At 36.7% G+C, this 26,716-nt stretch overlaps 1 protein-coding gene across 5 annotated transcripts in view; it reads left to right on the forward strand.

Moving 5' to 3' along the window:
* The first annotated feature begins 1,359 nt into the window (after positions 1-1,359).
* The window catches only part of LOC120334744 (afadin- and alpha-actinin-binding protein A-like), a 165,345-nt gene continuing 139,988 nt past the window's right edge, over positions 1,360-26,716 (forward strand). For 3 of the 5 annotated variants that reach the window (XR_013476229.1, XR_013476223.1, XM_039402239.2), the window contains exons 1-15: positions 1,360-1,619; positions 3,950-4,037; positions 7,642-7,875; positions 13,343-13,418; positions 14,474-14,622; positions 15,597-15,697; positions 16,493-16,653; positions 16,944-17,029; positions 17,480-17,642; positions 18,716-18,796; positions 19,433-19,542; positions 20,234-20,348; positions 20,966-21,093; positions 21,506-21,645; positions 22,331-22,528. Coding sequence is in view for 3 of the 5 variants with exons in the window: in XM_039402239.2 (XP_039258173.2) it covers positions 1,438-1,619; positions 3,950-4,037; positions 7,642-7,875; positions 13,343-13,418; positions 14,474-14,622; positions 15,597-15,697; positions 16,493-16,653; positions 16,944-17,029; positions 17,480-17,642; positions 18,716-18,796; positions 19,433-19,542; positions 20,234-20,348; positions 20,966-21,093; positions 21,506-21,645; positions 22,331-22,528 (2,012 nt within the window). In the remaining 2 variants the exon portion in view is untranslated. Of the gene's footprint in view, positions 1,620-3,949; positions 4,038-7,641; positions 7,876-13,342; positions 13,419-14,473; positions 14,623-15,596; positions 15,698-16,492; positions 16,654-16,943; positions 17,030-17,479; positions 17,643-18,715; positions 18,797-19,432; positions 19,543-20,233; positions 20,349-20,965; positions 21,094-21,505; positions 21,646-22,330; positions 22,529-23,331; positions 25,996-26,716 lie in introns of those variants that run through there. The other 2 variants (XM_039402237.2, XM_039402238.2) reach the window with 2 other exon arrangements.

A 26,716-nucleotide genomic window follows, 5' to 3' on the forward strand; every position in this document is an offset into this window, starting at 1 on the left:
TGAATGAAATAACTTATACAATTTTACTGGTGCACGATAAATTCTATCTAATGTCGAAAGCTATCTTTAACCTCTGCAAATGTGTCGATGTCATATTAGGTTAAAACAAGAACAAATCGAAGTTTTTGTTATTTAATTCAAAAGCCTCTAAAAAAAATTCCACGCTTTTTTCAATTTTGCAGATTTTTGTATGTTAATCGCAACATTTTATCTTCATCTCATAATTATATTTAGTCTCCTAGATTGCCTTTCAAACAATATAAAACATATCTGCATATAATATAAGGTTCGTGAGATATGAGGTTTCAAAGTTGCATAACTCACACGGGATGATAAGATAACTATCGCAACTTTCACGAAACCGCACGATACCAGTATGATTCCGCGAGGCAAATAGCAAAAGAGAAATGAAATTACCCGAATAAAATGCAAAACAGTAAAAAATCTTCAAACAAATCGACGAGCGAGACCTTCTGACGAAGCTAAAATAAACCGACGCTGCCGCGTTCCCCCGATTCGCTGGACACAAAATGGCGTCGATAAGCATCTACACTTGGTTTATAGTCACTTTGGTCGATACTGAATAACTTTGTATATCCTGTATATATTGCTTTAGTGCTTGTATTCTTGCTGACAAAATATTATCTCTATCTCTCTCTATGTGTAGCAATATTCTTGAATCACCTATGAAATAATTTTATGTAGAAATACCAGAGTTTAGTGAAAAAATATACATTGGTTTACCGGTTGTTCTATATGCTCAGGATATTAATCCTCATTTGGTAAATTTTTTTGTCGGTATCAGTATTATTAAACGTAAGATTTACTAGTTATTCGTTTTGGATTTCGTGCCCATAAATATGAGCACCGCTCTCTTGTTTTCGTATCGCCAGCACGGGCATTCAGCCGTATCAGTTCAAATTGTTCTCAAGGACGGCGGGTGTTTTTGTTCTGTTGTTTCGTTGCCGTTTGCTTTGATTGTCGGACAGGATCTGGTTTTTATATTTATGCCTGGCTGTCTCGGGTGAAGAAAGTGATAATATGTTAGATACAGATAGATATTTTACTATGGTTTAATAATTTGGAGGACCATGGCCTCTCATTCGGCTGTCAGTCCATTTCGAATATGGGAATAGGTGATTAAACCGTTTTCAGATCGTTCACCCCCGTCCGTCTGCCCGTGGAGTCGCGATAAGTACCGGTATGTACAGATGTACGTACGGTAAGTATACTGGTATTTTACTATTCAGCCATACCAGTAGTTAGGACAGTATCAGCAAAAACTGAAAAATAACAGTAGACTATAACAGATATATTTTTTATAAAATAGATGTGAAAAGAATAATTTAATTTCTGGATTTCCGTTTAAACAGGTATATTTTACAACTGAACTCCAAAATAGCAACGAAATTTTATCTCGAGAATTACTTTTAAAATATGGATGAAAGCTCTGGTCCCCCTGGCGATTTTGCTCAGCGATATTTGACAAGACAATCTTTTTCACCTGGACAAGGGATTTATATGTCTCATAGATCTTCATCAGACCAAAATTCACATTTTAGGAATTCTATGCCAGGAAGCTGCAATGAGTTTTCACCTTTTAAACCTTCAAATATCAGGTAGTTTGTGGCCACAATGAGGAGGAATTTTTACTTTGTATTTGCTGATATTACTGATTCTTTAGTTTGTTATAATAACACTTATGGGCTATTCCAAGTGACGCTACAGGACAATTCCAGAAATTTTGCATGTTGTTAAATTCAATATATTTTCACATTTTCAGCTACATGTTTTGTTTCATTGTCCAATCAGTTGCTTTATTGAATATGTAAAAAATTGCACAAAAGTTACACCCAACCTTACTTAGTAGATAAAAAAAATATAGTAAAATATAGCGTGACACTACAGGACGGCAAATCCACCATGCACTAACAGTACGTTGTGTTGTGCTGTAAATTTTTGCGATGGTACAGTAGGAGCCCATAATATTTTCTGGTGCAGTAGCTGAACTACCCTTCTATGTGTTGCTCAAGTTACTTAATGTAACACTGAAAATCCATGCCAATAATGTGCATATTGTATGTGACACTACAGGACGTGACACTACAGGACATTTTTCCACTTCGGAATAGCGGCCTCTATCATCTCTTAAAATTCTGGTAATAAATCGTTAAATGGGTGAAGAAATGTCCTACAGCACTGCAAACATTTAAACGTTATTAACTTAAATCCAGTGGATCAATTCCATATGAAATAACTGTACCAAACAATCAAACACTTTGTGCCAGGAATCATCACAAAATATGTCAATTATACCAAAATTTCTACATTTCAGGCCATTTTTTTTTAAACCATCAAAAACCTGGGTGAAATTTTAAATTGTTCGATGGAATGAATGCAGTCCAATAAAATTCCAATGACTTTTGATATCAAAAATAAAAAAAATTTACTTTTACTACACTTTTTAAAAATTTGATAGAATTCAACTTTTGCTTGGAATGACCCTTATATGTTATACATGATCACATAATAAATTACTATACAAGAAGGAGAGTGCGTCTATTTTTTCCCCAAACTAATCACCTAATCAACAACATGAATTTAGCAATAACAGAATAATGAGTTAGGGTAATCATAAAATATAAAATATAGCTCTATCTTCGCAGTACAACCAAAATAGCTCATGTTGCATTTTTCAGAAATGTGATTTATTTTATCGTCAGTCATTGTGGACTTGGGCCCGTCTTTTGTTCTGTGTTCCCAAGCTTGTACCTGTTTCGATATTAATTGTGGACAAAAGTGATTTTTTTCCAACAGCAAAAGCCTTGTCAATCAGTCCTGTTGGGCCAGTCTGGATTTCATGGCCTTTTTGAACGAGAAATCAGGCGTGCAATCAGAAATTCCCGCCTGCAAATCAGAATTCCCGGCGTGCAATTATAGCTCACGACGTGCAAAACAACTGCGCCCGCGCGCAACTGACTTTGACTTTAGAACCTGTTCAATACATTCGCGTAAAATTATCGGAAATTTACGTTAATCAGAGCAAAAATGGACGTTTGACCTTTGACCCCCAAAAACCTTATTTCCAATAACTTGTCATTAATTTCAAGAGTGTTTGTGTGACTTTGGATACTTGTACTGTTTAGTGCATCCGCTTAAAATTATTGGATAAAAAATATGTCGAATCAAAGCAAAAATGGACCTTTGACCCCCAAATATTATTTCTATACTTTGACATTAATTTTCGAGTTTTTTTGTGTAAAATTATTTGATAAACAATACGCTGAATCAGAGCCGTAACTGACCAGCGTCGGCAAGGAGTCTGGCGCCCTTAGCTATTCTCTGGTCTTTTTGCTTCTCATTTTTCGATAAGGCCAAATCTTGCAAGCTAGTATGTAGTCGACAATTGTGGAGCTGCAATTTGTTGACATCTTTATATTACTGGATTATTGATTTAAAAACCATTTATACCAATTTTCATTGGTGAGCAATGGCAAATTTTCGGCGTGCAAAGTTGGATTCGCTCGCTTGCATTTTTGCGGAGCGCTAGCGCCCTCGGGCGTGCACCTGCCATGGAATCCAGTCTGGCTGTTGGGCAATTCAATCTAGCCAGCCTGTTACTACCACAACCAAGCAAAACCAAATTTTGATGTTTTAGCTAAATCATAGCTCAAGGGTATTTTGTTTAAATTGCGATTAAATTTAGTTTAGGCACGAGGCTCATCGTTTTCTACTTCTGCTTTTGTAACACTGTAAATATTGTTAATAAAAGGTAATTTCACACTTACATGGCCCACCAGTCCAGCCAGCAAAATTTTTGGACCCTGGTTCATCCCAGCTCACGTTTCCTATTCGTGGGTTATAAATTTTGGATAAAACCTTGAAATGTGACATACGCTAATTTGTTTCTGCTGTGGCGATATGATTCTGAATTTTCAATATCTTACAGATCACCGGAATGCCGAAAAATAATGGATAGAATTTCAACCTTTTGTGGAAAAGAAAATTTAGTTCAAAGAGTTGCTTTTCTTGATCAGGTAAATTTTATATTTGATACATACTATTTCGTGAAACAATTTTTACATTCTCTTGGAAAAAGGCTCACACTGTTTTTTTCCAACATGGGGTGGGTGCGACCAGGGTCGCACACAGGAGAGGGTGTGTGTGGGTCGGAACCCTCTCTTTTTAAATGTAAAAAAACATTTTTTTGTATCATACATAACAATCTTCATGCTTGAAATGCTTTTGAAACCCTCAAGGCTTTTGAAAACCCATGTTTTTCAGCCTCTTAAGGCAGTGGTTGTCAAACTTTTTGAAACGCGACCCCATTTCATAAATTTTGACGTATGATAAGCTCGCGACCCCAAGGTTTGACAAGGGAAAAAAAATCACTAAAAACTAATCACAATAAAATCTCATTCCCAAAATTTTTTTCACACGCTCTAGATTTCGTGTTAGAATTTAATTATTGCCGTCAAACAATAGCCTTATTATAAAAGATATCACTGTAATTCAGAATACCCAAACTTGCTATGTAGTGCTAGTCAGCTCAGTGTAGAATGCACGCAATAGAATAATGAAAAATAAAACAAGAATACAACGCTGGACACTCGACGACCCCGAAATATTCAAGGCGACCAAACTTGGGGTCGCCACCCACACTACAGTGACCACTGTCTTAGGGACCCGTTAGCTGTTTCGGTCTAACTTTTCAATTAGAAATTTACGAACCCCTCGTTGAAAAATCCAGGCTAAAACCCTGGTTGCGATGCGAAGTTGGGTCGTCTGATATTCTTTCTAGGTTTTTGTTTAACGAAAACATATAACAAGTTATTAACCTGGGCTTGCTTTATTTTAAATTACAAAATAGCTGCTAATTCGTCAAAAAAAACGATCCTATGATAAAGATTTTCAAAAACTTGGTTTTACCGATTTAGATGTTGGTAAATGTTATGCAAAAATGATTGTTTTGCATTAATAATTAATTTTGTAGCTGTAACAGCACTACAGTATTTGAGCATATTTTTGGGTAACAAGTTGGGTAATAAAAAAATTTAATTTGCTTTTAAAATTTGGTTTGCTAAAAAAAAGGTTTTTCACTTCTCCAGAGATTTATATGCTGATGTTAGAATGGAACTACTCTGGCATCATAGATAGATAAATTAACTAAAAAGCAATAAAAAGTTTCTTCAAATTGAAATATTTTCAAATTTTGTCCTGAATAAATTGGTATAGCCTACATCAGGGCTACTCAACTATTTTTATCGAAGGTCCGCAAACAAAACTTCAAAATTATTTGGGTCCTGTCTTTCCAGAAATGATATTTCGGCATCCTTAACAAGCACTTCCTCGACCGACTAATGATTAGTAGCAAATTAAAAGTGTTTATTATGGTGTTATAGTTCTTTTCGTATATATTCAAAACTATGAAAGTCATTTTATAATAGGAAATTCAAAAAGTGGGACTAATGATCCAAAAAAAAATTCTCGAAAGGTCCGGATTCGGACTGCGGTCCGCCAGTTAAGTAGCCCTGGCCTACATCTCTAGAAATGACCAGTCAATGGAAAACAATTAACAGACGTACTGAGTTTATAGTGCTCTTTATATAAACTATATAAGAACCATGGAAATTCAATCTTTGGGTTTATTGAACCTTTCAACAAATACAAAATTGACATATTATTTATATATCACATTGTAAAATATGATTGAATGAATTTTGTTGATTGAAAATGAAACAGTATGAAATTAATTCAAAATTTCGTTTGCGTTCGTGGCTCTTAAGATAAATTTAATATTTAAAACATCCTGGAGATGATGTAATTTTTACACCACATGAGAAATTTTTTTAGAGAAATATTTTAATGATGCACAGCTAAATGGATAATGTTATGTCAATAACATAGCCTATATATATTTCATAGTAATTCCCTAAAAAAACGAACTTAGAGTGGTTTATGTGTCCAATAGGAGGCAATAGAATTTTGCACTTGAAAGGGTTAATAATTGCTTGTTTCGAGCCTTTTCAGAGCAAGAACTACATGTCAGTTATCTGATATGACAGTATTATTTCAATACACATTTATATTCCATAGAATAATGTATATTTGAAAACAAATCCTTAACAAAACTTCCAGCTGTAGCGTGATTTGTGTGTCTTATATAAATAAACCTTATATATAGCTACAAAAGACTAGAAAACCTGTCATAACATACACAAGTATGTATGGAAGTTTGTAATAACATAGGATGTTTGAATTGGGTGCATATGACTGCTGAAGAATGTCACAATGTTTTGAAAAATAACAGACAAACATAACTTAGAAATCACAACAGTAAAGCCCTTCAAGGAAAACCCATTTGGACTGAGTTCTAAGCCTGTATTAATTTGAGCCTTAATAGATAGATAGATAGTTTATTTCGAAAACTCCACAATATGATAATACAAAAAAATAATAATAAAAATGGAGAAATCTGGAGAACGAGCAAAACCTTTAAAAGTTTAAAACATGATGAGTATCATGTGCCCGCTCACCAACACGCATTGCATTCACAACAGAAAATACAAATCTTGTTAAATTAGATGAAGAAATGTTTGATTTTACGATAACACGAAAAGCGGTAAGTCGACTAAGCAATTCCAATGGCCTGTAGGCTTGCATACAACAAAGTTTTGTTTTTGTTAAAGTTTGATTTTCTCAAAGCGACTCCTGTGTCATTTGATTATTGCGTTCATGTAAAGGCACCTAGTAAATTGATGCTCTCTATTTTATTATAGCAGTAATATTTTTGTTCATAGAATATTGGAAACAGTTTGAATGGGTTATCCTCCAAGGCAGTGGTTATCAAACTGTTTTGTGTACCCGTATGTGAAGGCACATTATCAGGAAAAAAAACTTTACAACTTTACACAAGAAAAATTGCTGCTTTTAAATAAAACTCAATTTTGTGATCGTTAATGTGCGCTTCATGACTGACACTTTTTGGAAACCGCTGTTTATAGGGTTTCCTCTCACTTATTATTTCCTTGGTCGTAAAAGTAATAAAACTTTTCTACAACAACAACAAACAGCTGAATAACAGATGTGCTTGCCAGACAGTTGGTCATAAAATATTCATTCCTAATTGCTATGTCTGGAGTTTGTTTAGAACACTTTATATTTCCGTTTTGGATATGATACGTCAGAATATTTAGTTTAAGGTTAAATTTAGTTTTTATGAAATAGAGCAATTCATAATTCACGAGAATTAAGTCGTTTGTTTTGTGAAATTTCATGAGTGTTCACATGCCTCATTCAGGAGCGCCAAACTGGAAATTCTGTTTTGAAAAAATGAAGAAAATGAATTTTTGTTATTCTTCAAACTGTTGTAAAATTTATTGAAGTATACTTTGGTGAATACTGCTTCCAACCATGATTAGATACCTGATTAAATAGACCCTTTGTGATAGCCAAGTAAATAAATATACCATAGGTTTCAGTCCCTTTACACCACATGATGTAAAGTAGGTGAACAAAATTAGTTACCGCCAGTCCGCCACATTGGTACACACACTCTTGGCGCACTTCTTTTTCTTAATCTAACATTTGCTCTTTTGTATTGATCTCTTCAAACTTATCAATTTTTTATTTGTCTTCCAGGAACTGTCAGTATTCGGCTATCCGTCCATCGTCAGCGATTTTGAAGATGACTTGGAACTGTCGCCAGATCAACAACAAGGTGGCGCTATAGATCTTGTGACTCTTGTAAACATCTCATACGATCTACTGAGATCTTGGCGTCAATCGTTTGAAATACAAAGTGAATCGAATGATGTACAGCGATCTTCTGAAGCTGAAATCGTCAGATTGAGACATCTGGCCTCAAGATTGAAGGTAAGACAATTTGATCAATTACAGGAATATTGTCTGTTTATTCCAGGGGTGTGCAACCTTTTTCCAGGCGGGCCAGATTACACTAAATTGAAAACTTGTTTCGCTGGTCGCACGCCATTCAAAATTGCACCTCTCTGCGGGTCGCTCGATTTTCTCTCGCGTGCTGCATTTGGCCCCACGGGCCGCAATTTGCACACCCCTGGTTTATATCAGTGGTTCTTAGAACTGATTGACCGGGGTCCAAAATTAGAAGCGGGAGGATATTCGCGGGCCAGAGGAAGGGAGCGCCTGCAAAGGGCTGGTACGGTACCTATAATTATCAAGATACCAGTATAATTCAACTGTTACGAATATACATGTGCTTAAATGTGATAATGACATAACAATTGGCAATATCTAGACCGCAAAGTGGAAAAACAAATGGTTAAACTATTTTGCTCTATTTCGACGGGCTATATTGAATCGTTAAGGGCCGTGGTTTGGGAACCACTGCTTCATTTTGAATGATGTTTTCAAGCATTAATTTTTGTCGGTACAATATTCATGCACGACAGAATAATGATTCGAATCTTATCGAAGCACGCATTACTACTTAAACCAGTCGTTCTCAAACTTTTCAAGAATTTGTCAAGTCCTCGCGCCCAACCTCATAAATAAATAGCTAACAATAAGCTACAAATAACAGATAGTGAGGCGAAAGTATATTTTATTCAAAAAACACGCTGAAAATACGTTCACATAATAAAGAAATGTAAATATCCAAAATAAAGCGGACGAGATCAAATCTGACAAATATCTTTATTTTTAATCAGCTTCATGCCTTACAAAAAATTTGTCTTTGTCCAGCAATTGAGAACCACTGACGTATACTGTACAAAAGCCATAGTGTGACTTGCAGTAATGCTACCTAAGGATCTATTTAAGATTGAATAAACAAAAGTGCTTTTTATTCGTAGTGAGGAAGATATAAAGCGTTCAAAAAGGGAGGAATTTAATGAAAAATATTGGGAACCACTGCCTTAGCTATCCTTGGTTACAATAAACATTCATATCTTTTTTGCGTTCAGAGATATCTCCTTGACATCTCGTCATATTTACATTGTTTGATAATAATCGATGACATTATGAGTCATAGTATATATTATAAAGAGATGATAGACAAATTGTCAACATTGACATTTGTTGATTCAAACACTTCAGTGTTCACTTCCACAGTGTTCCCCACGGATGTTCAAAACAGGACCCAGGTGCTCATCTAGAACACAATCCAGAGAAAACATAACTTTTTGTGCATAACGTCCTAGATTACTGTTATTGTCTACTAATAGTTTAAATAAATTGTCTTAATTTTAGTAGTAGTAATTAAGAAAATTATTGTTTTTGTGTGGCGCCCTGTATATTCTTGAATTTATTAAGATAATTATGATCAGAATATTTCAAGTCAACTTTATTTTCTTCCAGTCTTAATTAAATATCGCTTTTCGCCCTTATCTCTACCCAGCTTCATGCAATCAGTTTCGCCTAGGGCACCACATGGTGTCAATCTTAACTTCTTACACACTGTGAGTCCGTGATATATCTGTGACTTTTTGTACAGATTCTTGTTCGGAGCAGAAAATATAAATAAGCATTGTTTACACAAGGAAAAATATAGGTTGAAGAAATTAATTTGTGTTCACCATTCAAAAGCTTGGTACAATTCAATTTCCTTAAAACCTTTTAAATAGGATAATTCCTCTTTATGAGAGGCATCTTAGCTTAAGTTATCAATAGCACTCGGTAGGACTTAATAACACAAGAAGGCAGTAATGCTGTTTAATTCTCTCCTTGTGTATCAATTCAATAATTAATCTGGCGTATTCTTTTTTATAATATCCTAGAACAGGGGTTCGCAACCTTTTTAGTCTCGCGTGCCAAAATCGGCTAAATTTGACCACAAAATTCTTCAGCGTGCCGACCGAAATGCTTTGCTATTTTCAAAGCAGAAAAGATTCACTATTCGGGAAAATATCAGTCCGACAAATAGATTTGATTACTTCTTATTCTATATCAGTGAGACTTCTGCTGCTGCATCACTGCTGATTGGGATTTTACATTGGGTTTATATTTTTTAAGTTTCAAAGAAATACACGAACTACTGGTTTCATCTTTCAGGCTACTCCTGTTACGAGACTTGATAAAGGTCATAATCATAACTGAGATTCACAAGCATAATGTAGATGAAAACATGGAGAGTAATGCAGTTGCAAAGTTTTTAAGATATGAAAATTTCTCGGGAATGGCATCCCAATCACGCAATAGTTCGTTTTCTGCACTTCTCTCTTGTATTCCCTTCCCTAATCGCTTATATTTTATTCAAAATCAATTTATAACAATAAGTTAGCAAGTAACTCTAACCAACATAAGCTGTACAACTTCATAAATCAATCAGAAATGAAGAAAAAGTGTGGCACAGACGATGTAGGATACGTAACAATGTAGCCAAATGAAAGGAGTGTTTTCTCGACAAAATTCGTCGAGAGCTCACTCAGTCGTTACGTCATAATATTTTTCTTTCTAGCCATATGTCATGAAAAGACAAAACGAGTTCGAAGGAATAACGGATTGTTAAGAAACGATAATGAATAAACGAACACCGAGTTTCATCACATAACTCAGAGTCTCGAAACTTTTTATCTGAAAGAGAATGATCTCGTTTCTGAGGCCTCGCTCGCGTGCCGAACTCGCGTGGGCTCGCGTTGCCCACCCCTGTCCTAGAACATGGGTCACCAACCTTTTTAAAGCCACATGCTACTTCCTGAGTACCGATTTAGTTACGGGCAACCAGCTCGATGTATACTTCTGAAAGCCAATTTGCTCGATTACTATTATTGGTATTTAGCCATGAGGAGACACAGATAATGTTTAAGATTCTTCACAAAATTATAATTAATAATTACAACATCATAGGAAGTAGGTTAATATCAATAAGACTTAGGTACACAGGGAGTCCTCGGGTTACGACGGTCGCGACTTACGCTGTTTCGAGGTTACAAACGCACTTCATAAAGAATATAAAAGATAATACTGTACTGTACAGTATTTGCTTTTATTCATGTGATATGGTCATGGAATTGTTTTCTGTTTTTTTAATAAAGTACTTTTTTGCATTATTTGTGCATTTTATTGCAGTACCATACTTTACAATACAGTACGATATATATAGAGTAAGTTATGTACTGTACAGTATAATGTTGCGACTTACACTGAAATTCGGGTTACACCGCGTCTCGAGAACGGAACACTGTCGTAAGTCGAGGACTTCCTGTATTTTCAAATTCAGTGTTTTTCAAATGACCACTTCTATAGCAGCCTAGGAAATTTAACAAACACCCTGCACACGCCTACTTAGTGCCCGCGGGTGACCCCTGTCCTAGAATATTCTGAATGAATTGAATATACAAATCAACGGGAGCAAAAAAACAAATGCATCACAGGCCACAGCATTAACTTACCATAGTCAATTTATTTCAAAATTGTACCTAGTTTAGAGCCTTCAAATCATGGCCCAGAAAACTGCTCTGTGAAGAGGTTTGAGGGCCCAGTTTCAGTAACCTTGATCTATATCATATTTTAAAATTTAATGTCGAAAAAAAAGTCATTAACATTAATTCGGTGCTCCCGAAGTATGTGAACCAAGATGGCGGACATCGGAACGTAACATGGGTAACAGGTACGGGTTAGGCGATAATTTTTTTCCAATTTTCCTTATTTTCGTCCTATTATCAGTTCGAAGACTAGCCAAGAGCCTCCCGTAGTATTTATACCTAAAATTATTGCCTAACCCTAACCTATACACATATTACATTCCGATGTCCGCCATCTTGGTTAGCATACTTCGGGAGCCCCATTAATTCATTATTATTTTTTGAGTCGGGGGGAGAGGGGGTGGCCTACTGATTACAATATTAACTGTGTTGGCGACCGTAGCAGAGTACACATCTGTGATTCAAATCCCATGCCTCCCATCTTATCCAGACTGTAATAAATTGAGTAGTCAACGCAGAACCGGAGAGTTTCTCGTCTTTCTGAATGATAAAAAAGTTTATTCTGTATCAGGGGTTCTCAAGCTTTTTTCAGGACGACCCCAAAGACAACTTTCAAGTGTCCAGTGCGACCCCAGGTCAATATATATATTTTTCATGAAACTTTAGAGCTTCTTTCACTGGACTTTTGAGTTTGGTTATGTGGTGGTATTGAGTAAAATAAGCTAAAACCAAGCAGTGATGTAACAATAAGCACCTACATTTTCTATAGCATAAGCATAGAGCAATGCTTATAGGCCTGTTTTACAGTAAGCCATGGTACAAAACTACTAAATTTAACATGGTTTGTCAAATTTTAGATGTTTTATACATCAATCCTCTACCATACCTCAGCGACCCCACGACCTATTTGCGGCCCTACCTACTTATCACTCCGAACCAATTTGGGGTCGTGACCTCTGGTTTGAGAACCCCTGTCCTATATCATTAGAAGTCAGTGGCTGCTTTTATAAGGCCTTGTTTGCAACAAAAGCCAGGAATTAATGTTTAAAAAAATTTGGTTTGGGGATCACCTACTTCTGAGCTTATAGTCTCGTGTTTTGTCTTCCATAATAACAATTATGCGTTCTCTTTTGATCACTTGTGTAGCGTGATTTGAAAACAATTTTAAACATACTTGATACTCAATGTCTGGTGTTGAAGTGCTTTCTATTAGACACTTATCTTTCAATTGATCCATGAAATTGACTTTTGAAGGAGGCACACCTAAATCATTTACTATTTTGTCATTTTAATTCCTGTAAAATAATAAATGGTTTATAAAAGATGAAAAGATTGTTGGAATCTCAAGGAGGCTTCAGATATCAAAGAAAATTTCCTCCTTGAGAGTTAATAATATGCCATGCCGACATCACAGATTATTAAAGATCTTAGATGCAAATCACTTGCCAATCATCTCATCAAGTGTGTAATAAATTTGGCCGCTAATGAACCGGTAAGATTCTGGTTCGTACGAAATTCAATTGCGCTCACATTTCAGTGGCCATTTGTACAAATGCTTGAAGAGGCTTAGGAAATGCGACCGTCCCCCCAACCCATCTAGGCTGTGATAATTGGGTGGACAATCCCAAACTATTAAGATTCTTGTCTTGCTAAATTTCTGTAACTTCCTGTGCATCAGTGGCTGCTCATACAGAGCCTCCTTCAGGGTGAAGGACTTGAAAATGTGAAAAATGGCATCTCAAGGCCCCCCCATGCCAACTAACCCCATCCTGGGGGAAATCAGTTGGGTGAAAAATTCAGTACCCGAAAGATTTTGGTCCCTTCAAAATATAATATTTCCTTAAACCTCATTCTTTGCTTGAACCTTTATTCTGAGTAAAATACATAATACCAATAGGATATTTATGGGAATTATTCAATTTTTATTTTCAAATTTTTAGGAAGACATTGCGAATAAGGATCGAGATTTAAAATCAAAAGAATTAATGCAACTACAGCTGTCACAAAGAATGGAAAGTGAGTAAAATATATTTCTTAAGTTGTCATTTCTCCTGAATAGGGTCTGGACAAGCAGCCAGATGTGCCCAGAATGAATACATTCAAAATTTTATTTAATGAATTTTTGGTTTTTGTGTAATTTAGACCAGGGGTGTGCAAACTGCGGCCCACGGGATAAATGTGGAAAAATTGTGCGGCGGCGAAACGAGTTTTTAATTTAGTTTAATCTGGAACGTGTGAGTAATTCACTTTGCGTTGCACAGCATATACTCGAGTATATTACTTATTATCTATGCATATGACGTTACAATTCCCTGATAGTTAGCTTGTGCGAAGCTAACAACACATGTCATAACATCAATCTCCAAAATTTTTGTGTTAGAAAGCCTATATTACTTAAATAAAAGTGTGGCCCGCGGCTTCACCCAGTTATTTATATCTGGCCCTGTTTATAGCTTGCACACTCCTGATTTAGACAATTTTATTATTCCTATTATAAGTATTCTAACAGGGGTGTGCAGCCTGCGACCCCAATGTGGCCCTCAAGGGAAAATTTGCATCCTGTGAAACAGGTTATTAATTTGGTTGTTCCAGTCCCTTTCATTGCAAAGCCTATACCCGAGTCCAATTCATTATCATCTATGCCTATTACTCCATAGTGCCCTATTATCTAGCTTGTGCGAAGCAAACAACGCATGTCGTAAATCAATAACAAATGTTTTATGCCTGCCTACTAGATAGCCGCCTATGTTAAAAAAAAGTTATTCTCTTCTGACCCTCCTGTAGTAAAGCTTGCACAACCCTGCTCTAAGTTATTCAAGTCTTGCTGCATAACATTCTGTAACAGTGACCATTTCATAGCAATGATGTGAACTGACTATGGCCTTGAACGTAACGGTATTCAGATCTCGACCAGACGAAATGTTACAGAAATACATTTGTGGTAATGTGCAGAAAAACTCTTATATTACATAGTCGAATCCAATTAATTTGACTTTGGCTTTGGGCAGTCTTGAATGCTGGATGTTTGACATTATCAATACAGTTTGCTTTTTATTTGTCGAAATTTCCAGGTCTCAAAAAGAAGTTTAAACTTGAGCAGGACAAGTCTAAAAAACTTTCTGCTGAATTGACGGCGAGAGATTCACAATTTCGTCACGAAAAGAAAAAAAAGGTCCAAGAGATAGAGAAATTGCAATCTCGTTTGCAACAGTTATTACAGGTTTGAATGCTTTTTTGTCTTTTCCCCTTTCTATGCAAGTTTGCCAAAAGCAAGGATATGATCATGGACAGAAGTGAAAAAGTCCAAGCTTGTGTGAAATTTTACATCTAACTCAGAGCCATTTGTAACGACTACAACTCTGAAATTTCGAGAATTACATGCTCTAACTCAGAAGCACGGGACTGACATTTTGCTGGAGCCAATTTAACCATGTTAGATGAAGCTGTAGCTAACAGAAATGTTATCATTTTTTACATTTATAATGTCACACAACTAATAAAATCTATCCTTTTCAGCTCATTAATTTTTACAAATTTCAATTTATATTATTAGTTCAAAATCTCAAGTTGAATTTAAATATTTAAAACTTTAATTTTGAAATTTGAAACCCTAATATCATACTATTGAGTCCCGCTTCCACGAAACTGCTTCTGGGCAGATATTTTATGATAGTGGTCACACTTAAAACCTCAATGGGTATGGAGTCGGAGCCCAGCTCTGATTGAGAAAATAAAACTGAAACAGAGTCAAGATGTCAAACCAGCTCTGCTCAGAAGTAACTCATAAATGAGCAAAGGTATAGGCGCCATTAAAATGTCATTCGCTACTGGTGCGATACAGATTAATGTTTAGTGCGTCACATTTATTTATAGTCTTGCATGGTAAGTTCTGTTAAAAGTGTCAGGGTGCATTTACATGGTATCCAAAAAGTTTCGCCCGATTTTTTAGTAATAACAATTGGAAGTTTGAACAAGTTTTTTTTGTATGATAAATGAAAACTAAAGCACAATAAGAACTATTAATAAACAAAGACGAAGAAATTTTTAGTTGTTATTACTAACTAGCGGAAAGTAACATTCTTACTCTCCATCTAAACACATTCTAAAAACCTTGCAAAAATGAGCAAATTTGTGAAAAATGAAAAGTAAAAAACTAGGCTCCTACTGATTTCTTTTTTCATTCTTCTTTTTCAGGACAAACGCCATGAACGAATGCTTGGAATAGAAATTCTGAATTCTCTGCAAAGATCAGATGGGAAGCGTGGAAAATGGAGCACAGATAAAACTAAGAAAAGGTACCTTCTTTCTCCTAAAAATAAATACAAAATCTATTTCTGTGGAAAATTCGAAGCAATTCCAAACCCTAATCAACTCAGCCTGACCATTGAATCCATGCCGATTGACAAAAAAGTACAATGTCAGTTATAGTGAGAAACTGAAAAAAAAAAGTTGCCAAACTGGGGGGGGGGCTTATACGTGCATAACTCTGATCGCTCTCGAACGAAATGACATTATGCAACTTAATTCCAACAGCTACAACTAAGTTCTCACGATAAGAGCGTGCATGCAGGAAGCAGGGCCTGGTATGCTATGACAGCGATAATAGTCTATGATTGGTTTCCATACATGTGATTGCTTGCGTGTTTACATTTCTATGACAGCAATAACATTTGTACGGCATGTTACAATTTGTAAGGTCGCCTTCTACGCAAATTTTTTGGTACTCCTGTAGTATGTGAACCAAGATGACGGACACAGAACGTATTATGCGTAACAGGCTAGGGTTAGGCCATAATTCCAGGTACAAATAATACCGGTGTCATTTGCTAGTCCCCGAACTCGTAATAAACTAAAATAAGAAAAATTGTAATAAAATTATGGCCTAACCCTAATCTGGTGCACATACTATGTTCAGGTGTCCGCCATTTTGGCTCACCAACTACGGGAGCGCCATTTTTTTTAAATCACATTTTAGAGTGTTTTTAGGGCTTGTATACGAGATTGGCTTATATCTGAAGATATCTTTACCCAACCAATGTTGGCCATAATTAAGCCTCCCCTTTTTATTTAATATTTTTCTTCTTATATAGCAATGAGCAAGACATGTATCGTTTAATCATCACAAATTACGAAGACTCTCAAAAACAATTGTTGAAAGAAAATGACGGAATGAGAAAATATTTAAAAGAAATGCAGAACGAACTAATATCAGCTCTGAATGAGAGAACTAACAATGTACATGACCAAAGCCGTAAGTGTAGATTTTTATTTAATTCTTTCATAAGCACTTCGCTTGAACGCAGGTGCGTAAGGTACCTTTCTGTGAGTGCCATCAGTAATTGTTCAAGTATTTTTACTTCATTTAATATATTTATGAGGGTCAAAACAATATACGATATCGATAAATTTTAAAAAATCTCAAGACTTTTGGACACCCTTTGGGAGAAATTCCCTCTGGTTGGCAAGTGAGGCTATTTTGCCTATTGTATTATTATTAGACAATCCAGCACACAAACTCATTTTTTGATTTTTTTCTTTCAGAATCATCCAACCATGGAGGTGTCAAAGGTCAAACTGAAGGTGACAGACCAGATAGTTCAAGGTCAAGCAGTGCTGCTTCTAATATGGTCAGTAATGATATAGCCTAGTGATTAGAGAATTGGAATCTCAGTTCATCAAACCCCATGCTAACCATGTCACACAGGGTCAAGGATGTAGTCTTTTTTGGGGGGGGGGGGTTAAGGGCCGAACCTGTTGAAACTTCCCCATTTGAAATGTAAAAAAAGCATTTTTTTGTATTATGTTATGGAAATGATTTTGTGTTAGTGTTGCAATACTATTGAATTATTATCGCGATAATCACAGTTATTCTTGCTACTTTATCCTTCGCCTGCATAAGTAGAGGAGTATGTTTCGAGTTGTAGCTGTTGGGATTAAGTTAGCATAAACAATATCATTTCCGAGTCAGAGTTATGTTATCATTTTTTTTTTTTGAGTTTTAAATCGGGCTTTTATGTGATGATTTATGGTAAGTTTCGCAGTGTGTAACTCCGGAATCCAATTCTTAAATTCTGTAGTCTGAAACTTCTGACGTGTCTGAGCCGATGTCGGATGGAATGTTCGAGATGCCGTATGATCTAGTCAAAGAAGACATTGAGAAGAGCATCAGGAATAAATGGAGAGCGCTGAAAAAAGAAATTAGGAAAACTAGGAACGCTGATAAAGCTCCACAGTCTAATAGTGAGTAAATTTCAAGACTAATATGTTGTTACTTATCGATCTTAAGATCGGTAAGTATATTGATAGGTATTTGTCTGTATGTCTGTGTGTGTGTCTGTTAGATGAATGCGATATCTCGCGAATGCGAGGTTGAATCTGCTCCAAATTTTGCATGTGCATTCATCATATCTCGGACCAGAAGCCTATTGATTTTAGATGAATTATGTCGTATAATTAGCGAGTTATTAATTAATTAGTGATGGGACACGCAGTGTCACTATAGAGTCATGAATCGAAATTGCAGTTTCGATCGATAAGTCTTCGGTCTCCGACCGATGTTCTCGTTTATTTTTTAATTCATTTTATGCATAACGGGTATGAATATGTACAAAGTTTCCTGAAAATAAAGAAAGCCCTCTCAACATCTCTAAGTTCCCAAGTCCTCAACTAGAGTAAGCATACAATTAGAATACTGAATACATGGTGCTCCCGAAGTATGCGAACCAAGATGGCGGACATCGGAACGTAACATGGGTAACAGGTTAGGGTTAGGCGATAATTTTTTTTCCAATTTTCCTCATTTTAGTACTATTATCAGTTCGAAGACTAGCCAAGAGCCTCCCGTAGTATCTATACCTAAAATTATGGCCTAACCCTAACCTGTACACGTATTACATTCCGATGTCCGCCATCTTGGTTTGCATACTTCGGGAGACCCGAATACCATATATTAATATTTTAAACATGAAGTATAGGTTATTACTTATCGATTTTAATCGGTAAGTATGTTGATAGGTATTTGTCTGTCTGTTTGTTTGTCTGTCTGTCTGTTAGATGCACGCGATATCTCACGAAAGCGAGATTGAATCTGCTCCAGATTTTGCATGTGCATTCATCATATGTCGTACCAGAAGCCTATTGATTTTGGATGAATTATGTCCATTATAATTAGTATCGGTCGAAAAGTCTTCGGTCTCTGACCGACATTCTCGTATTCTACAGCTGGCCATGTTTAAGAATGAAAAGGACTAAGGACTAACCTGGAAACCTGGTTGAGAAGTACTTCTTCTTATGAATCTAACACTATTTTTCAGAAGAAAACTACACAGAAAATGAGTATGATGATTTGGTTCAACAACAACAAGAACTAATTGATTATCTGACAACAGGGGAAGGTAGGCTAGGTTAATCTTTTTATTGCCGATATTTCTTTGCCAAGGGTGCCTTTTGTCATTACCTAGGCCAGGATTTCCCAAACTTTTTAGATCGCGACCACATTGAAAATATTTAATTTTTATCCGACCCCTGTTTCGAGAAGCGCGCCGCTTCTTGGGTCATACGACCAAGGTCGGCATTTTTATGCAAGCGTGCCGCTTCTCTGATCCTATGTCTTGTCTTATCTTGTGAGATTTTGTTAGATTTATGTTTTGCAAGATTTCTAATAATTGTGTTTTAAATTGAAGGCCTAAAGAGGTACAATAGATATAGTACTTTGTGTTAAATTGGTGTTCTTTTTGCGCCCCCCAAAATTTGTTGCGTCCCCATGCAGGGTCGCGACCCCCAGTTTGTGAAAAGCCCTAATCTAGGCAGTGTTTGTTATAAGTGAGCCCTTGTTACCCTATTTGCGGTTCACAAGGGGTCACAAAGGGATTCACTGTGATGCATGCATTCTTTGTTTCATTTGTTGGATTTTATTATTTATCTTGGCTGATGAATATGGCGAGGTCTTTGATGGTCGCAGATAATGAGAGCTTGGAAACCATTGCACTTCATCCAACTTGTTCTGTATATTGTCTTCCTTCCTGTTACAGGTGAAAGTTCAGATCGTCCTATTCCTGAAGATTGTTATTTTCTTGAAGAAAAAGCTGATTTTGAGAAAGAAAAGAATGTTTTTAACCAACAGAAACAAGCATTTGATAAGGTAGTATATTTATATAGTGAATTGGATGAAAACTAGATGAAACTGGGGCTCGACCTTTATTTTTCATAGACTTATCAGCAGTTGCAGGCACAAAAAATTTTGTATGTGGATCTTATGACATGCGACACAAGTTAGCTGTTTTCTCAGGGGGCTGCACAGTTTTAGGGGCTCCGGAAGTATGCGAACCAAGATGGCTGACATCGGAATGTAATATGTGTACTAGGTTAGGGTTGGGCCATAATTTTAGGTATAAATACTACGGGAGGCTCTTGGCTAGTCTTCGAATTGATAATAGGACTGAAATGAGGAAAATTGGAAAAAAATTATCGTCTAACCCTAACCTGTTACCCATGTTACGTTCCGATGTCCGCCATCTTGGTTCGCATACTTCGGAAGCCCCCAATTTTACTTTGTGGGCCGCATTTGGCCCCCAGCCCGCAGGTTGCATACCACAGCTTTAGATAATGAATGTAATAGTTGCTCAGGCTGAGAAGTTCTGGAAATTAGCACCTTCTTGTTGACATGGAATCTATGACCTTGACTTCCAATCTATGACCTTGACGACCAATCCTGAGAGCAGGGTTCTTTAAACTGGCCACCCAGAGGCCCACGGAGCAGTTCTTTAAATTTCTCACACTATGTACATACATGGTGCTTGGCCATGGTTTGTAACCATTTATTACCTTTCCAGGAGAGACAACTTTATGCAGAAGCATTACTTCAGTTGGATGAACAAAGACAATCATTTGAAATTGAGAAAAACAAATGGCTCCAACAAAATTTCCTACAACTGACACCTTTCAGAGGCTTGTGACGTTTTCATTTTTCGAACTTGAATTGAAGCAGTGACTGTTTGTTTATAACGAAATGTGTAATTAAATAAGCGTCGTATATGAAAAGTTGTTCACGTTGGTTGTGTAAAAATTACTTTTCTCTGCAATTAGTGGCGTAATGGTTTCTAAATTTTTAATTCTAAAAATGGAAGAAGTTTTTAGTGTGGGCACAACTATTATTATTCAGTTTTATTCCTCCAAGTTTTTGATATGTTTCAATTTTTGCTTTTTTATTTTATAATTGACAATTCTACATACGCTCTTTCAAAAACAATTAATTCTAATTCTCTTTTTCCAACTGAAGTTTTCAAATTTTAGATGAGTGAGGATTAGGGCCGCCCAAATTTGAACAGTATGTTTTTCTCGCTGCACCGAATAATCGAATATTTTTACGCAATCCTAAATCTGTCTCGTTTGTACTACGAAAACTTATCCAGTGTAATAACACATGAGCGATTACATCGAAATACCGAAATACTGGTGAAATTGGGCATAACTATGTTTTCAGGAATATATTGAGAGTTACACATGCATTATTCATCTTCATCCGATAATTGAACATCTTTGGTATTTCTTTTTATTTTTAACAGACAATCGTCCTTCTACTGCTCCACATCCAAATCTTCGAGGCAAAGAGACGTCTTCTCACTATATCAAGTCAACAAGGCAACAGCCGTATCAAGCAAGGCCATCTATAAGCCCAGATAGATCTTTAAAGGTCTTTAAATTTACTTTTTCACCCAAAATATGTTAAAACTAGCCTAAAAAATATGTCGTTGTACAAAAAAATCAGGTACCTGTGGCCCGGATAAAATGTTTTGATTTAAATCTCATGCTCATCACCTCAAAATAGAGACGCTTTCATACATTAATGCCATATTATTCCGAAAATACATGCATCAGTGATTATTACACCTATTCTTTTACAGGGGAGTGACCACTTGTTAAAATGGCAGCAGTTTCATATGTCTATTAAGGTTATATTATTCTGGCTAGTAATGTTTGACTGATTTGTACCCTCTTCCCAGGCAAATGACCACTTGTGAAAAATTGCAGCACTTTCAAATGTGTATTACAGTCATATTATTCTGTCTAGACACGCTTTGTTGATTATCAAGCCTATTTTTCAGGGAAATGACCAACAACAATCCAAGAGTTACCAAAGTCAGCAACATATGCAAAACTCTCCAAATAATATTACTCAGACACTAAGCAGATTGCATTCATCAAGTCATCATAACTCATTCTCACCTGATAATATGCAACATAGGTACGTAGGTGGTTTACTCTAAATTGGATTTGCGTATACTTGAAAACTTCTCTTATGAACTTGCTGCAAGAATACTGTAATGCAGTGGTTTCCAACCTTTTATGGCTTGTGATCCTTCTTACGGAGATTTTTAGTTCTCATGGCCTCCTGTTTACCATTAGCGTAGTATTTGTAGCGTTTTTTTGATTGTTAGATTTCAAATCCCATTATGTTCAAACAATTGGGCATGGCCCATGGCCCCTTGTTTGAGAACTGATGCTGTAATGCTCTTGTTTGGGATTGGGGGGGGGGGGGGAATTTAGCTGAAAAACAACACAGCATGAGGTCCTCGATTGGGGTAGTATTTACCCTTAGGGATAAATTTCTCAAGCAAGAAATAGATTTTATCAATTTACCCAGACATTAAGCAGACTTCATTCATCTAATCATTATAACTCACCTGACAATATGCAACATAGGCAGGTTGGTGTGCTCCCACTCTGAGTAGCAAATTATTTTTGAATTTTGCAAGATAATTTTGACTTTTTCATCACCATTGAAGGTTCGAAGTTTGATTTATGATTTGGTGAATTCAACTCCGGACTTCGGAAATTTGAAAATATGAATCCGATTTGATCCGACAATGCTAAACAGCAGTTCGGATTTAACAGCCGTGACTAAGCAAATAATCCCTCGTTATTTTTAGATCTCCTGATCCGTCATGGCAAACTCGCACTCCAGAGAACAATCAGAAAACTGCCACAACCAACCCCCACAGAACAAAAAGTACCCCCAACACAACAAACTCTATACCTCCACCTAGTACTGCGGAATTATATCGAAGCTTGGGATTGGTTTATTACGGAAGTGATAAGGAAAATGAAGAGACAGGAAACACTGGAAAGTGAGTAATTAGATTTTAAATTTTTAGTGGTATAAGGAGGGGAAATACCCTTCAGGATTGCAATTTTTGGTTCAAAACTCCATTTTTCAGTATTGGGGAAATACCCTGGAATAGAAAATTTTATTTAGCTTACAACTTTATATATGGCCTTTTACAGTATTATAGGGAGGGGAAATACCCTAAGATTTGAACTTTTTAGGTTACAACTCTTCTTTTTATGTAAGGCTTTTTTCAGTATTATGGAAAGAGGAAATACACTTTAGAAACAAGAGTTTTTTTAATTACAACTCTTTTTCTTAATATACATACAATGGTTAATTTTTACTGGGTAGGAAAAATAAGCTCTTAATGGTAAACTAATATGTTGTCACATCGCATCCACATGGCACTTTCTTCTTAGAATAGCAACTAATGTATGTTAGGTTCAGACATATATACCTGAACATTAGATAACCAGATACTTGCATGATGTGTCTTTGCCTTCGTATAATAACATGGAAAGTTGAGAATACTTTTCAACAGTGGCAAAAACAGCTCAATTATGGCAGATAAAACTATTTATGTGAAAATCAACGCTATCTTATTAGAAATTGCAACACTTTATTCTGACAAAATTGATTTATTTTGCAAAATGGGGCGGGGGGAGGTAGATTCTCTGTGATTTCATAAAATGCATGCATCTCACATATCTTTTAGTTTTAGTCTCTTTCCAACTTCTCTTTCCAACTAACTAACAATCTCTTTTTTTCTTTCTTTGTGTTGTCACTATGTGTTGCATGTTTGTGTTTGTTGCATCACAATAGCATGGATTCAAATATTTGTCCTCGCTCTAGTGGAGCTATGGAATTTCACCACTCGATGTCTCGAGGTGCAAACCAACAACAAAATATTTCTTCAAGGTCAAACCCTGGATCGTTTAAGGTCAAAATACAATCTAAAGTGAAACCGGTGGCTCAGAACGAAATTCCGCCAAGCCCAGAATATGTGAGCGCAGAGGGAAGTTTTGATAGTCAATCTAACGATCAGAAATCGACGGAATCGGATTACTTTGATGCAGAACGAAGTTTAAGAAACGGATCTCCACGTAGAAGCCAGAGAAACGCTCCTAAAGAACGCAGTAATCACTCAGTATCGAAAAAGGGAATTGAAAACGTGCCATTCTTCACAAATGAGTTTCAAATCAGTCAAAAATTACCGGAACCTGGCAGCCATTTTATTTATTCCTCTCCACAGAAGCGTCGATTATACTCGAGTAAATCCATGGATGAAAAAACTTTCCGTTACGATTTGGAGAATGATAAATACGAGGTGGAAACCGCGAAACAGAAAAAATTTGGATTTCGTAGTTTCGTGAGAAATATAATTTCTGGATCGCCGAAGCGTAAAGAGCGTGACGCAAACAACAATGACAAAGCAAATCCACAGTTGCTTTCAAACAGTGATTCAGCTTTAAGTCTTCGATACTATTTGGACCATGACGTTGAAAGCGGGGGTCAGAGTTCGATATTTCCATCAGCACGGGTGACTTCAAACACTGAATGTCGACCAAAAATTGATTCCGCTTCGAGCCCTGCTCTTTCGAATGACGTCACACATCAACGAACAAGATCTTTCCCAGGGAATGAAATCTTAAATACGGATTATGTCAAGCCAAGATCCTCTTCTTACGACTCTCCAGTTTTGACTCGAGCCGCAGAAAGACATAAGTCTGCTCTGTTATCTTTGTCAGCCAATTGCAATCCAACTGGTCCAACTTCAAGCCAAAAGGAGCCAACCCCAAGCCATTTGAAGCCAAAACCAAGCCGTTATGATTTGAAAAGAAGCTTTGAGGGATTGACCATAACGAACACTGCCAAAGAAAATACAAGTTCAGCCACCACAAAGGGGAGTTTAAATCAATACCAAGGGTATAATTTTGATGGCAAGCAATACCAGCCAGAAATGTATGATAGTTGGTCAAATTCCAGACAAGGAATCTTCAAACCAACGGTGAAAGTCACAAGCCAGCCATTAATTCAGGCTGAAGGCAACCAGAGACCAAAGTCAAGCCAACCAATCCAAAACCAGCCTCAAGGCGATTTGGGTATGCAAAGGCCAGTTTCAGCCAGTTGGAACCAGTCTCAACGGCTTCATGCTGACACCAACAAGTCGAAACCTGTTTCAGCAAGACAGAAGTACTCAGAACTGGCTCAAACCAGTTCCAGCAAGTTTCAAGCGAATCCATTCAATCAGACCGGGTCCAGCCAACCACAAACTGGAGCAAACATGCCAGAACTGGTTTCTACCAACCAGTTACAAATGGATCCATCCAATCAGATCTGGTCAAACCCGACACAATTTGGATCAAGCAGGCCAGAACCAGTTTCAACCGCCCATTGCAGTCCTTCTTTGCTGGAGAAATTAACAATGGCTGATCAAAGCTATGGATCTATCGCTGAAGATGACTCAAGTGCTAGCGAAACATGCTGAATCTTTTCCACTAACTTTGGTTTTGAAGGCATAAACTTTTTTGATCTATCAAAGGCTTTTCTGATGGCAGAACTTGGAAAATCTGCTTTGAGAAAATGAGAAAAACATATTTTTCACTTTGAAATACTTTGGGGGAATATTGTTACAAACTATGTAGCACCTATTTCTTTGTAATATTTTCAAATAAAAACTTATTGAAATTTCGCTCAAACTCTCAATATTCTTCTATTAGTGGTCATATTCAACCAAACTTACAATCATCCAGTAATAGTTTTTTGGCAGAATTGACCCAGCTCTGGGAAAAAACTTAAATTACTTTAATCGGAGTAAACCAATCATCCTTATGACAATAAATCTGTATGAATTTTGTGTTAAATTATTTTTATTGAACTCTGTAAAAATGTTGAACATAAACCTATTTAGCATATATTTTATATTCAAATTTTGGATACTCCTGAAATATGTGCACCAAGATGTCGGACAACCTGAACCCTAACATAGTATACAACCTGAGTTCAGGTTGTGCGCCATCTTGGTGCGCATACTTCAAGAGATCCCAAATTTTTTTTTTCAATGTATTCATAACAGTAGTCAGTTATTCAAGACTTAAAAGTTGGTTTCACATTGGATTTGAACATGGCTATAGGCTAGAACAGGGTGGTCCAGGGTTGTCTGCTCCGCGGGCCAAAATATTTTTTTTTTGCATTGTTCGCGGGCCACAATTGTGCCAAAATAGGTAAACGGTGCAACACAAAACAAACGCTTTTATTGTGCGAACACATAGTTATCAGGCATAGCCATCCCTGGCAAATAGAATCCGCATTCGACTTTTAGTTTTCTATGATGCCTGTATTGTTAGCATATATTCCTGACCAAAAAGATAGAAAGCCAGATAATAATTTAGACTGCCAAGCACATCATTCAACTTCGCTAGTTGCCCCAGCAAGCCATAACACTAGTCAATTCAGTGACATGAGTGATGTAACAATATGTCGAAAGATTTTTTTGAATTATTTTGTTACGAAACAACGCGAAATGCGATTTTCTGATTACTCTCCGAACGTCACGCGGGCCACATATAATGAAGCGGCGGGCCACATGTGGCCCGCGGGCCTGGATTTGGACAACCCTGGGCTAGAAGCATCCGATATTAAAATCTCTGACTTAATTAGAATTAGGTCAGAAACTGGATCAAACAGGCCAGAACTGGTTTCAGCTGACAAGTTTCATATGGATCCACCCAATCAGATCTGGTCAAAACCATCACAATCTGGATTACAATCGAAAACATTTCACGCTATTACTTACCCATCTTAGTATTCCTTTTGAATATCTTCGCAATCATAATTCACTCATGTACAGCAGTGGGTCGCAACTTCAAACTGGGTCGCCTGAAATATAGTAGATCTTAACCAGGGGGGTAGCCAGAGTTGAGGGCAAGGGGTCGTCCCCCCCCCCCTTTTGAAATGTAAAAAAATGGACCTCCTGAAGTATGCGCACCAAGATGGCGCACAACCTGAACTCAGGTTAGGCTTCAGGCTATGCGACATCTTGGTGCGCATACTTCAGGAGCACCAAAAAAATAAATTCCTCATCATACATACCGTATTTGCTCGTTTTGTAGCCCGGGCCCATATTTTTTTCAACCAACTCACTAACCGGGCCCTTATTCAAGCACGGGCGCTTGTTATTTTCGATCGTTACAATAATTCCTCATCA

The sequence above is a fragment of the Styela clava genome, chromosome 1 (genome assembly GCF_964204865.1).
Source record: "Styela clava chromosome 1, kaStyClav1.hap1.2, whole genome shotgun sequence".
NCBI lineage: Eukaryota > Metazoa > Chordata > Ascidiacea > Stolidobranchia > Styelidae > Styela > Styela clava.